Below are 15,215 nucleotides of genomic sequence, written 5' to 3'. Positions count from 1 at the left end.
TAGCAAACCTGTTTTTTCTGTATAATTAATCGATCTCACGTGTTTTAATCGAGGTAACCTGGTATAATTCGTGAGTAAACTAAAGTCTATCAAGCGATTTACGTCAGTAGAAAAAAGCGCCAAAATAAATAAAAAAGCGGCCAAGTGCGAGTCGGACTCGCCCATGAAGGGTTCCGTACCATTTATGACGTAATAAAAAAAACTACTTACTAGATCTCGTTCAAACCAATTTTCGGTGGAAGTTTGCATGGTAATGTATATCATATATTTTTTTTAGATTTTTCATTTTGTTATTTTAGAAGTTACAGGGGGGGGGGACACACATTTTACCACTTTGGAAGTGTCTCTCGCGCAAACTATTCAGTTTAGAAAAAATTATATTAGAAACCTAAATATCATTTTTGAAGACCTATCCATAGATACCCCACACATATGGGCTTGATGAAAAAAAAAATATTTTTATTTTTGACGTATTAAAAAAAAACTACTTACTAGATCTCGTTCAAACCAATTTTCGGTGGAAGTTTGCATGGTAATGTACATCATATATTTTTTTTAGGTTTATTATTCTCTTATTTTAGAAGTTACAGGGGGGGGGGACACATTTTATCACCTATGAAGTGTCTCTCGCGCAAACTATTCAGTTTAGAAAAAATGATATTAGAAACCTAAATATCATTTTTGAAGACCTACCCATAGATACCCCACACGTATGGGTTTGATGAAAAAAGATTTTTTTGAGTTTCAGTTCTAAGTATGGGGAACCCCCAAAATTTATTGTGTTTTTTTTTTCTATTTATGTGTGAAAATCTTAATGCGGTTCATAGAATACATCTACTTACGAAGTTTGAACAGTAAAGCTCTTATAGTTTCGGAAAAAAGTGGCTGTGGCATAATCGAACAGACAGACGGACATGACGAATCTATAAGGGTTCCGTTTTTTGCCATTTGGCTACGGAACCCTAAAAAAAGATCAAATATAGGGATCTCGGCCCCGAATACGATTTCGCACCTTTTGGCGTCGAGACCCTTGGCCCGTGGGGTCCGAACGCGTCTACACTATTCAAGGATTTAGCTAAAAATAATAGCAGACGCCACTGGTGATCGTAGAGCTGGCAGCTTCCTCGCACAGAGAATAAGTATTACGATACAACGAGGAAATGCTGCCAGCATCTACGGCACCATGCCGCAGGGGGATAGTTTTTAATTATCTATTTTAAGATTAGTTTTATTTATTTTTAGATTTAGATTTTAAGTTTTATAGGTTATAAAATAAAACATTTCTTAATTCAACAAATAGTACATTACGATACAAGTGCGAAAAATAGGAAATTCGAAACGAGTGGCGATAAATTAAAACACGACCGAAGGGAGTGTTTTAAATCGACACGAGTTGCGAATTACCTATTCGCACATGTATCGTACAACGTTTTACAGTACATATGGCCCTTTAAATGTTCGACACAGTAACGTAATATGCTACTTCTCGCACTAGTGCTATAAAGTAGCCCCATATGTACTGTAAAAAAATAAATATATCAAAATTAATAAATAAACAAGTCAATCAAGTCATCAATCAATCCTTAGTTCGTAATCAACATGACGCAGACTTTCTCGCCTGTTAACAAATGATGTAATTCGCAACAGGTTTTGACAACCTCAACCACTAACTATTTAAATTCACAAATACACGCCATAGCGGTTTATAGTTCCGGAATATCTTGTATTATTTATTGTACCTTCGTTTATTTGAACCTTTATACTCTGAGTTTACGAAAAATTTATAATACAGAAAAAACAAACGTCAAGTAATTTAAATATGATAATCACCTATGTCACAAAACCGACGTCACCAAGATTCGTACCCGGAACCGTTGAAATGATCGACGAGGTTGAAGTGCCCGAGGAGGAGTTTTTTCGAGAGTGCCGCAACACATTTCCGAATTCTGCAACTGTTTCATCAACATGTGGCAGGAATACTCAATAAAAACTAATTATTCGAAATAACTATGTCAGAACTCACTAAACAGATTGAAAATAATGATTGTGAAATAGATTACATTTGTATTACTGAAACTTTTATGAAACATGGATCTGAATGTATCTTGAAAATATCCAATGCCATTTAGCATTATTCTTTTCAAGAAAATACCAACGGCAAGGTGGTTGGTGTCTAAAGCTCGGTCTAGAATAAATACCACTAAGGGCTCCTCTACACGATGGCCCAGCGTAGGCCAGTCTAAGGGACGAAGCTATGCGGTGGAATGAAATAGCAATATCATTTGCTCCCTCTAACGCATAAATGCGTCCCTTGGACTGGCGTACGCTGGGCCCCATGCTACTTTGGATGTTTTGGTGTCGAATTAACTGATTTTAATTTAATAATAGTATGCATATATAGAATACCTGATCATAACATAGGGCTATTTATCTATAAGTTAAAACAATTGGTAAATAGTCTTGTACGTAAAAAGAATAAAAAAATGATATTTTGCGGAGATTGGAATATCGATGTTTAAAAAAAAATTAATCAAACAAAAGAACTAAGTTCTCTGGTAACGAAATTTGGATTGAACATTCATGTAAAGTCGCCAACCCGAAAAAAGTCATGTATTGATTTAATAGCCTCAAACTTGGATTTGTCAAATATACTAAAAGGTCGGCCGGACTCCAACGTTCGCTGATTACTTCTTTGGCATTGCAGTTTTTCGCAAGTTTATAACCAGTTAAAAAAATATTAAACCAAACCAGCCACGGTCGTAGTTATATTTCTAAATTAAAGTGATCCAATAAGTGCAGCGGGATTTGTGAGAATATTTAAAAAGCGAAGTGATTTAACTCCTCATATAAATGGTTATGTAAATATTTCTACGCCAAAGCATATGCCGGTAAAATATGCTGACCTCATACCATCTCCTAACGAACATTGTATGCATATTCTTGGAAATTAAGTATTGTATTGAATTGAAATTTTGTTTGTGAAGAAGTCGACTGAATTGTCATAAACAAAATTATATCAAACGTCCATGAGAATATTCAGACCGGGATCAAAAAGCCATTGGGGCCATTGGGGCCTACTCGCAGGATATGTTTTAATTTTGAATTTCTTTTTAGGGTTCCGTAGCCAAATGGCAAAAAACGGAACCCTTAAAGATTCGTCATATCCGTCTGTCTGTCCGATTATGGCACAGCCACTTTTTTCCGAAACTATAAGAGCTATACTGTTCAAACTTGGTAAGTAGATGTATTCTATGAACCGCATTAAGATGTTTACACAAAAATAGAAAAAAAAACAATAAATTTTGGGGGTTTCCCATACTTAGAACTGAAACTCAAAAAATCTTTTTTCATCAAACCCATACGTGTGGGGTATCTAGGGATAGGTCTTCAAAAATTATATTTAGGCTTCAAATATCATTTTTTTCTAAGCTGAATAGTTTGCGCGAGAGACACTTCTAAAGTGAAAAAATGTGTCCCCCCCCCCCCCCCGTAACTTCTAAAATAACAGAATGAAAAATCTAAAAAAAATATATGATATACATTTCCATGCAAACGTCCACCGAAAATTGGTTTGAACGAGATCTAGTAAGTAGTTTTTTTTTAATACATCATAAAATTAAAAAAAAACATCAAACCCATACGTGTGGGGTATCTATGGATAGGTCTTCAAAAATGATATTTAGGTTTCTAATATCGTTTTTTTCTAAACTGAATAGTTTGCGCGAGAGCCACTTCCAAAGTGAAAAAATGTGTCCCCCCCCCTGTAACTTCTAAAATAAAAGAATGAAAAATCTAAAACAAATATATGATATACATTACCATGCAAACTTCCACGGAAAATTTGTTTGAACCAGATCTAGTAAGTAGTTTTTTTAATACGTCATAAATGGTACGGAACCCTTCATGAGCGAGTCCGACTCGCACTTAGCCGCTTTTTTAAATTTGTTGACGTCCCACAACGCCCTCTTTATCCGATTTTAATATGGATATGACTGTTGCTGACAACTTGCAGAACTTTAAAATACACTCAACTAATCTTCGTCACTTATTTACCAAGAACACATGGTTTCATGGCATTGAGAGCCCTAGCTTAAACAGTGCATGAATCATTGCAAATAATGAGGATTTCCTTTAAGAGGATACGGGAGCTGGGATTTAAATATTTTAGGCTAATATATCCGTTTCACTTATGGAAGCGGCTCCTAAAACTTGTTACGCGAAATATCCTGTGTAAAAATCTCAAAAACGATGTTTCGTACTCGACTGTTTCCTCCTCCAAAATATAACCAAATGCAACGAAATTTTGAAATCTAACTGGTAATAAAATTATCTGTGTCGGACTGTTTTGCTTTTTAGGCTAATCGATGACAGGTTTGAATACCATGCTTCTCTTTGCGACCTAGTAACTTAGGCCGTTTTTGCGAATATTTGAAGTGCACTAGCGCCTTAAGAAACAAAAATATCAAAAAATCAAAACAGTCCGACAGAGATGTTAATAATAATAATCTGTGTTAAAAAAATCATTGCTCTAGCTTCAAAACCCACGGAGGAAACAGTCGAGTACGTTTGTATGGAGAAATGACCACTCCTGTTGCCTCTTAAGAAGCGCCTATCGGCCAGCATTGTTTACGGCCGTAGGGTTTTTTAACCACGCAGGACGTTTCTTTATAAAAGGTCAGCCGGACTCAAACGTTCGCTGATTAGTTCTTTGGCATTGCGGTTTTTAGCACGTTTATGACCAGTTAAAAAAAATCTTAAACCAAACCGGCCTAGTCGTAGTTATATTTCTAAATTAAAGTGATCCTATCACTGCAGCGGGATTTATGAGAATATTTAAAGTGTGAAGTGATTTAAAAATCTTATTATTATAGGAAACTCCCTCAAAGAACCTCTAGTTTCGTTGAGATGAAAGATTGCAGGTTCAATTCTGGGAACTAAATTTTGTAGTTATATTTTGCCTCGTAAAGCGTTATTTATGATATTTTACATAAAAAGCGATAGTAAAAAATCAAAGGAGACACAATCATTGTTTGATTTAAATATTATATTTGTTACACATAATGATGTATGGACGTCTTGTGAAAATGGATCTAACCCATGAAATGTTGAGGACATACTTTGTAGTGTTTATGTTCGTGTTCGTGACAGCGGCAGAATTTACTAAAGAAGTCGATCGTTACCCATTTGGAGTGGTTTCCGAATGTAAGTATCTATAAACCTTACAGTTGGTAACTAAATAAATTAATAAATATTTGGGGCCAACTGATCGACCTTGTCCCATACTAAGCAAAGCTTGTATCTACTGAGGGTACTAGGCGACGCTATAAGTACTTACCTACCTCAGATAGGTACATAGATGACATGCATAACTCAGGAGCAAAATAAATATTCATGATGAACATACAAATATGCCTTTACCGGGTTCCGAACGCGGGACGGCAACTAAGCCTAGTTGCCAGAAGGCTGTTTTATATTCTGCTACTTTACTCAGACGGTTCTTAGCGTATACACGCAATGATTTCTTAATAGGCCCCTTAGTTCGAGGCCAAGTCTAGTTTCAATGTATATGTATGTATGTATGGTCATAATGTATGTATGTGTGTGTTTAGTTATTTATTTAGGAAACCGGTCACGCATCCGTATTGTCTACTAACATCACGCCGTGAAACATTTGAGTTAATTAGAAGCCCTTAACCAAAATGATATATTTTTTTATTGAAAGTTATATTATTCAGTATTTTAAATCGTATATTTATAAGTCATCTATATATATAATTTAAAATAGAATAATTGTTTTGTATTATTCAGGACGCTACTGTTCACTCATTTTTGTTTTAATATTTATTTATTTATTTAAACTTTATTTTACAAATTTAGAAAATAAAGAAATTAGCAGTACAAATGGCGGACTTAACGCCTTAAGACATTCTCCACCAGTCAACCATCTCTACCAGGCTTACCAGATACAGTTAGTTTGGTGCAGGATTGCAAAAAGTGGGTAAGACAGAAGTCGTGATAGCTGTGATAATTTATACGTACGCAAATATACATTTGTTTTGCCACAGATAAAAGATTATGTTTAATATATTGAATCACAAACTTCATTTCTTCATTCTCTTACGTCACATAAGAAATCATTTTGAACCAAATTTCACTATGTATCTAAATTTTGTGTCCAAAAATTTCAAAATTGACTTTCAAAGTCAACACGCATTTTTATATTTAAATTTTGGTTATGATCGAGATATATTATTTATAAATGTTATATTCTAAATTATATGAAAAAGTAGAATTGCTTCATTGTTTTGATTCTATAAATTCTATCTCATTAACAGGTCCAAACCCAGACAAACCCGTCGCCATTAAACCAAAAAGCCTAAAGAAACTGTACATGACAGTGATGAACAAAGACCACAGACTAACAAGATCATACGATTATTACCACATAGGGAACCTAGCCAAGAACAAGGATATAGACTTTAGTAAGAAGACGTTACTATACTGTGGCGGTTACTTGGATTCTACTAGTTGGCCTCTAGGGAGTGAACTAGGGCAAGTATATAAGGATTCGGGATATAATGTGCTGCTGTTGGATACTTTGGAGTTTACTGCACGGTTATATCCACTGTGAGTATGCAATGCTAATAATGTCTTATACAGTTTGGTCTGTCATTTTCGTCATAAAAAGCTAAATCTATATGACTAGACTATACTTAATAACATCAGACAAACAGACGGTGTTCGTTTTTAGTACCTACTGCAGTAAAACAATCACTTTTGCAGAATACGTATAATTTGGATCTATATCGGAATGCCTAAAGTTTTTTGGCCTAAATTATCATTGCCTAACATTATTTGGCATAACCAACACTTGCCCTAATACTCGTATGGCCGAATTGTGGTTGCCCTATTCCACAATGGCTGATTTCGTTTTGGCCTAATTTGTTTTTCCCTAATGACACTTACCACAATCGTAACATTCCCAACACCGACAATTTTACAAGCGCCAACCATTAAGGCAGAATTCGCACCTCGTTTGCGAGTTCATTACTGCATATATGGAAAATAATATGATGACAACTGATAATTAGAGCAGTACCCATTAGGCCAAAACAGTTCGGGCATCACATTATAGTTCACACTATAATAGGGATTTCATATAATATGCAACAAACCATTAGGGATACTCACCATTAGGACAAAAATGCTTAGAAAACATAACATTTAGGTAAAACAATACATTATGCAAAATTATCATTGCGCCAAGTAACTGTTATGCCAAGTGATCATTAGTCCATAGCAGTTAGGCCAAGTGATTTTAGGCCAAACGTTGTTAGGCATTCAGAAGGACACCCGTATAATTTGCTACCTACGAGTACTTAATCTTCTTCTTCTTGTTGTGGCATGTCCTTATCTGACGTCGGCGGCCATCTCTCGGAACTTATTTCTATCCTGTGCTATTCTGCCTGCCACCTACTTAATAGGATTACAATGATTTTTTATACTTTTCAGAATCCTAGAAAGCATTATTAATTTATCGTACTTACTCGTACGTCGCGCGTCGTCCAAATGATAGTTAATTTCCGTAAACTTGCTTATCATTGCTTATCATGCCCAAAATTGACAAAACAGTCTACAGCGTGTTTGTTTGATTGATACGACCGCATAACCAAAGGGTAGTTAGTTTAAGCTTTAATAAACATACTTTAGGGTTTTATAAAAAACAGACGAATTTTATTTTTCCATACAACATAATTCAGCAAGCAATGTATCAATACTTTGTTTTAACTCAAAACGTCGCATTTAATGACATGACGTCATAAGTGACCATGATATTCGAGACATACATTGCCGCTCGAAAAAAATAGAAAAATAATTATGATCTGGTAGTTAAGACTAAATTAAAACAATCTATCAGAATGGTTTTATACCACTAAAACCTACGTCTAGTTTAAGTTTGCGGTTATATTAAAAATACGCACTCTATAACTAATTACTAATAAAAGGACAATCGCGACCATCGTTACGAGTAGCCAAAGACAAGAACTATTTTGTACCAAACCACCGTTTTAAAGCCATTCAATGGCAGGCTATGTTAAACAAGGATACGATATCGATTTTTTTAATTTTCCCCGACTAAAGAAAATAAAGCAAAACTGTCAGAAAAGTGCTTTTTTTATTTTGTCTCCAATGCTTTTCTTTAAATTTTGCAATAATTACCGGTTTATACTTCAGATAGAATTTTTTATTTTTCAGCGCCTCACAAGTAATACGACCAATCGGCAAGCACGTAGCCGAAATGCTGGTTAAGCTAACAGCACACGGCCTTGACCCAAAAAAGCTGGAGCTCATCGGTCTAAGCCTCGGCGCTCACACCATGAGCTTCATCGCCAAGAACTACCGTCAAATGACCGGCCAAAACATCTCCTCACTCACTGCCCTGGATGCTGCCGGGCCTTGCTTTAGACAGGCAGCACCAGACCAAAGACTGGACCCTTCCGACGCTGATTTCGTCCGTGCGGTTGTCACAAACATGGACGGTTTCGGCATAGACCTCCCTGTCGGACATGTTATGTTCTACGCCAACGGAGGAGATTACCAGACAGGAGACATATCTTGGCTACCCTGTGACATCGTTTGCAGTCATCTCAGAGGATACTTACTTTGGCTATCAGCTTTACACAACCCTGGTACTTTCATCGGTGTGCGTTGCGATACGATGCAGCAGGTCAGAGATGGTGACTGCTACGATTTAAAACCAATGGTCACTAATACATTAGATTTATATACTGATAGAAGTAAACCAGGAATCTATTATCTTCAGACGAGTAACTGGTACCCGTATGCTATGGGGAAGAGAGGGTTGAAGAAATAAAAGATGGGAATGTTTCATGTTTCGACATCCTTAAATGATGGTTCAAGTGAAATAAGTTGATTGAATGAGACTAAAACAAATATTGTATTAATGTAAGATATCACATTTAGGCGCTGACGTGATGTATTCTTTGAATATTAAATACTATAAGTAGGCAAATAAATCACAAAAGTATCCAGAAATATAGTAAACTAACGTTGTATTGGGTAAAATGAAAAAAGTTGTATTGGGTAAAAATAATATCACTTTATTGTATAACTCTTCTTTTTATATAATTCAAAGTTCATTTTAATTATCTGAATCCACAACTTCTCATATTATGTTCAAATAAAATCTACACAATAAACTAAAATTTTAAAATGCTGTCAGTAAGTAAGTAAAATATTCTTTATTGTGCACCATATATTTAAAATAGACAGGAAACGAAATACACTTAAAAGCTAGGTGTCAATTACTTTTAAATTGGATACTACACTTAGATAAGTTACAATCGTACAATTAAATATGTGATATTAATTATAGGGTGCCCTATTGATTTTCCGACAAACTGTAAGTACGCCGATTTTCGATTCGCCGACAACGATTCGCAGACGGGTTCTTTGGCCGAGTAACGATTGGCAAAATGTTATTATGAAATGTAAATATGCGTATTAATGTTCTGCGTATTGACTACTCGTACAAACGACTATTATGCCTAATGACATTCTGCCAATTGTTACTCGGCCAAAGAACCCGTCTGCGAATCGAAAATCGGCGTATTGTTTGTCGGAAAATCAATAGGGCACCGGTTATACAATTGACGAAATACCACTTTTTTTTAAAGCAAATTTTGCTTTGAAAGAACGTAAAAGGAGGTAATCTGATTATTTGCACGGACCTTGGGTCAGTGGATATAAAACGTAAGTAAATTAAATGCCGTTAGATGCAATTTTACATGTATATCGTCATAAGGCCTTTAACATCTTGACAGATGATTTATGCAGCGTTTGTATCATACAAATTGTATGTGAGGGACAACGTCTTTCTTGGCTGTATAAGCCAATGCGAGACCAGCATTTGCGACCACATTTGTGGCAGCTAAAGGAGGAAGCCATGTTGGCAACAAGTTTAGGTGGGATGCGCCTCTTCGCTCGTTTTCAGGCAAGGTCTAGGAACCACGCGTTGTCGTGAAGATCGCGACCTTTCGCGATGGAACTCCTCCATCTATCACGATCTGACGCGAGATCCTCTCAAATGTCCCTATCGATGTCAAAAGAAACCATGTCACGTTTCACGCAGTCTTCAAAACATGTATATAAATAAATAATAACAATATTATCCATATACATTTGTTTTTAGGGTTCCGTACCTCAACAGGAGAAAACAGAACCCTTATAGGATCACTCGTGCGTCTGTCTGTCTGTCCGTCTGTCACAGCCTAATGCAAATGCTCCGAAACTACTGGACCAATTTAATTGAAATTTGGTACACATATGTGACCTGTGACCCAAAGACGGACATGTAACTTAAATAAATGAATCTTAAACATAGGGGCCAATTTTGGGGGATAAACGAGAAAATTAAAAATATTTTTTTTGTAAAGTATATCGTATTATATGTCAAATAAATGAGCTTATTGTGATATATGTGTTTTATAATTTTAAAATAATTAGTTTTGAAGTTATTCAAGAAAATAAGCAAAAATTACCCCCCGCCCCCTTATTTCCGAAACTACTAGGTCTAAAAATTTGAAAAAATATGTAAATTAGTTCTTTATCTAAAGAAGACAGGAAAACCTATTAGAAATCTGTCAGTCAAGGGTAAGACGGGCTTAAGAAAAAAAACTTAAGTTACGAATTACACTAATTGCCGCTGTAAAGGTGTTACCGACTCTCGTGAAATTTTGTAAGTAGGTTTGATAGTTACATAGAACATCTCTGTTGTTTCGTTTTTTAGAAATTGTTAAATATAGCAATGATTGGCTCAAAGGACTTAAGCGCCTTTAACGTAACACTTAAGGCCATTGTGAGTTCGCGATGATGTGATGACCTAACGAAGTAAGTATCTATCTGGGGGCACGGCCGTGCCCCCGCCAAGACGAGACAAAGGGTTTATATTTTAGCCGACTACAGCAAAGCAAAAGCAGTATGTACATATTATGTATGTAATAGTTCGTAGTATGTACTTTTCTAATTCATTTACTTTACTAAACAAAAGTATTAAATAAAAATTAATAAAAAATAAAAAGCTTTTATTTCGGACCAGTATCTGTATTACAAACACCACAAATAATTAAAATATTGACATATTTACATTAAAAAAAAAAAAAAATTAATTAAAAAATGGCAGCAAATGATTGACTAATAAGACTAATTTTACCCTTTACATTATACAAGGTGTTGTTTTTGAAAATACGTTAATTTGTAGGGTGAATTCTTGAGCTTAAATTAAGTAACTTTCTCAAATAAACCAGTATTATAATTAACACTATTTTGGAGATAATCAGTGATTTATTTTTATCTGATAATACCCCTACGTGCGTGTACACTTTCCTTAGGGCCTTTTACATAATTATTAGTGTTAAGTATAATAAATAATAATAATAAATAAATAATTATTAATGTCATGTCATTGATAGGGGGTAGTTTTCTATTGTATAGAAGAATTAAATATAATGAACCCGGGTACGTCCTCAAACTACGTCCACAAGAGAGATATGGATGGGCATTGTGAATGTCGTTTAGCTTAGTGTGGTAGGGCACAGCACAACGGATGTCATTCCAGATCTAGAGCAGAGCCCAACTGGGGAAGTACCTCCACCTTACAGAAAACCGCAGCCAAATAACAGTACACCCTACTCATAGTGTTGTGTTCCTGCCGGTGAGTAGGGTTGCCAGAGCTCAATGAGGGGAGGGAGGGTTGTTAAGGTCGGCAACTCGCATGTAACTCCTCTGGAGTTGCAGGCGTACATAGGCTACGGAGACTGCTTAGCATCAGGCGGGCCGTATGCTTGTTTGCCACCGACGTAGTATAAAAATGTCCGTGTTACAGCAACCCTATTCATTACTTTTTGCGAAAATATAAATAAATAAATAAAAACAGTGTCTTTAAATGTACCTAACCAATCTAGCCATACCCCGAAGTTAACGGACTTAAAGAAAAACACCGAATAGAAACATTCACTCGTAATTTATCAAAGCTTCACAAACAGAGAATTTCACAACTTTGAAAACTTCTCTTCAGTATGCTGCTACTGAAACTACGAATTACTATCACAGAACTCATGGACAAATTTACATTATACACGGTGGATGTCTGTATTTTTCATCCTAATATTAACTGAAGTTGTTATAAATAAAAAAAGTGCACGATAAGATAAAATTAAATCGAAAGAGCTATAAAGAAACAGCTTGAAAATATCGCTTCTTGCTTTGTACCATAGTGTAAAAATAAAAGTAGTCTTTCCGATATTATATTTTTTTACTCCACGCGTCCTCCAATGCTGATCAAGGGAAACCAGATTGACCAGGTGGCGTTTGCTATCTAGGTAGTATTGTCGACCAGAGCGGAGGAAAGGAAGCCGACATTGAAACTCGGATAAACAAAGCCTGAGCCGCATTCAGCCAGCTTAAACCAGTGTAGGACTCCTCTACCCTGACTAGAAGAACTAAAGTGAGGGTCTTTAATTCAAATACGAAACCTGGTTTGTCCGCAAAGTTCTAATAACAACACTCCTAGTGTTTGTGAACAAATGCTTAAGGCAAATTTTACGGATCTTTTGGCCTAACTGGTTCACAAACGCTCACTTATGGAGAATAACCGGACAAGCACCTATACACATGGAAATCCAAACGCGCAAATGGCATCAATCCAAGGGCATATCCTCAGAAAACCTGACACCCACATTGCCAAAGCGGCCTTGACCTGGAAGATGCCCGGAAAATGGAAACATGGTCGCCCTAAATTTGCTTGGAGCCGTTCTATGGAGCAAGAGTTGGGTATATTGGGGATGGGGTAGGAGGAGGTTACCCAAGCTGCCCAAGACCGGAGTCAGTGGAAGAGAATGGATCGAGCCCGACAGCCTTGCTGGAGAGGGGGTAACGGATGGGTAGAGAAGAAGAAGACTCCTCGCGTGGGTGGGTAGGGTTACGTGAAACTCAATTGTTTAACAATAAACAAGGAAGTCATTGAGCCTGTGCTCATTGTAAGTTTCCAAGCTTATGGACATCGATGGAGTGTTGTCGATCCGAACAAGGCTTTAAGTAGGAACTTTGTGACGTGACATTCCTATACCATATTTAGGACCTTAATTTTTCGTGTTAATGATCTTTCAACACGTTTAACCGACGAAAACTGACGAAAATATGAATATTAAGTACAAAAGTCTTTGTTAGAGAGAATAGAACAAATAGTCCGTGTTAGAGAGATCGAAATTCAAAACATAATACGCCACCCAATAATAATTATGATGCTTTCTCATTAGTCCATGATTACAATGATTTACTAAAGGTAGCCGAGGTTTATAATGGTGTACTCGTATAAACACGTACAACCGAATTGAAGAATTCCTCCTTTTTAATCTCACCTCGAATTCCATAACGTCGGATGTGAATATCCGACCAAAATGGCTTTTCAATATAACGGTAATATTGAACACATTGTCTTTCTTATTAGTTGTCACTGGTATTTCTATCATTTTAGTTTCCGAAATAAAGAAGAAATCAAAAAATCTGATCTGATTAATGTTGCATGAATACCGCTTTTTTAGATATTTAGTATAAAAACAACTGAAATGTTTTCACTTCTCCAGAATAAAAGGTGCCTAACCTTGCATAATTAAAAAAAAATGCTCCAGATAGCTCACATAGTTCATGATTTATTGGTAAACAGTATTGTCAATTTTCTTTTGGCTCTCCTGAAAAGTTGACTTTTTCTACATCCGACCTTATCGAACCCGAGGCAAGAAATATTGATACCGGCCAAAACCTAAAAACCTAATACCTGATTACCTAAACTTGTCTACTTCTTTCTAAAAACTTTAGCATCTTGGCGTCTTTCGTTCCCCTTCAATTCCGCCATCTTGCGAACCGGAAATAAGGAGATTTAAAACTTTATTCTACTTTTTAACCAATCCTGTTTACGGATTTATGTGGCTCTAGTGCGCCGATATATCTTCTTGATTGAAAACCGATTTAGAGTTTGTAGCGACGGTTCGATTTAAATTGATATAAGTTCGTGTAGTTGTTTTTCTTTTACTGATGGGGATATTTTATGGTAACCGAATAGATTTGTCGCCTTTTAAAACCTCTTAATGTTGATTTTTACAAGATTTTATTTAACTTAGTATGTATGGGACAAATCTTGCAAGTTAAATTTGACCCACTTCCCGGTTTCCGTTGAAGCTGAAAATTTGCATACATATGTAAGTCGGGTGACAATGCAATATTATGGTACCATCAAGTTGATCTGATGACGGAGACAGGAGGTAGCCATGGGAACTCTTTGATAAAACAACGCAACCTAATTGTGTTTGGTGTTTTTAGAATTGTGGAAAAAAGTACAGTCAGCGATAAAAGCTTGTACCAAAAATTAAATTTTTGCCAAAAACTTATAAGAGTACCTTATCAAGTAGCTAAAAAGGAAGTCGATATGCTGCGACTCTGTCCGTCCGCCCATCTGTCTGTCTCATCGCTAAATATCTCGAAAACTACGCCATCGATTTGAAATTTGGAATAATTGTGTCGCCTTACTCCAAACTTGGATAAATCCAATCGTCCCCCTTAGGAAATATCTACCTTATTATTTTACCTTTTCTTAATACCAAAATCGCAAAATCTGACAGTTGAATTTTTCCGAGTTTGAAGTTAACGCAATTATGAACATGGCTTTAAATGTGTATTTTTTTATTGTACAACAAAGGCATTAAAGGTGTATTTTTATATATTCTATATTATATATTTTATATTCTAGGTAAAATGGGGTATCATTTGAAAAATATTAATTTGTAAGTACGTTATAAAACATGTTTTTACAGTGAATAAGAAATTGATTTATGGAGGAAAATATAAAATAAATACTCTTTACAGTGAAAAATAAATTCATTTATAGAGGAAAATATAAAATTAATACTCTTTACAGTGAAAAATAAATTAATTTATGGAGGAAAATATTGAAAAAAAAAAATACTTATAAGTTTAAAGGTACGTAAAACTCATGGTCAAGGTACTGGCAATTTCGTGTATTTAATTTTTTAATGGTTAATAAAATTCGTTTAAGACTTGGTTTCTTCAGAATCTTTTTAACGAGTTGTTAGCATCCAAAAGGGTCGATTTAATGTGGTCGATTGGGGTTGATTTGTTGA

General features: G+C 35.6%; 1 protein-coding gene across 3 annotated transcripts; it reads left to right on the top strand.

Annotated features, from left to right (window-relative positions):
- Window positions 1-4,446: 4,446 nt before the first annotated feature.
- LOC133523311 (phospholipase A1 member A-like) lies at window positions 4,447-9,523 on the top strand. Of its 3 annotated transcripts, none has more exons than XM_061858817.1 (4): window positions 4,448-5,202; window positions 5,878-5,994; window positions 6,336-6,627; window positions 8,257-9,523. In XM_061858817.1, the coding sequence occupies exons 3-4, from the start codon at window positions 6,392-6,394 to the stop codon at window positions 8,873-8,875; spliced, it is 855 nt and encodes a 284-aa protein (XP_061714801.1). In that variant the 5' UTR covers window positions 4,448-5,202; window positions 5,878-5,994; window positions 6,336-6,391; the 3' UTR covers window positions 8,876-9,523. The 3 variants fall into 3 exon arrangements, with proteins under 3 accessions (XP_061714799.1, XP_061714801.1, XP_061714800.1); XM_061858816.1 differs by having other exon boundaries at window positions 4,450-5,202; window positions 5,878-5,998; window positions 8,257-9,520; XM_061858815.1 differs by lacking the exon at window positions 5,878-5,994 and having other exon boundaries at window positions 4,447-5,202; window positions 8,257-9,522.
- The last annotated feature ends 5,692 nt before the right edge of the window (window positions 9,524-15,215 follow it).

The sequence above is a fragment of the Cydia pomonella genome, chromosome 12 (genome assembly GCF_033807575.1).
Source record: "Cydia pomonella isolate Wapato2018A chromosome 12, ilCydPomo1, whole genome shotgun sequence".
Taxonomy (NCBI): Eukaryota; Metazoa; Arthropoda; class Insecta; order Lepidoptera; family Tortricidae; genus Cydia; species Cydia pomonella.
Note: the sequence above shows the minus strand (reverse complement) of the source record. Positions and strands in the feature narration are given on the sequence as shown.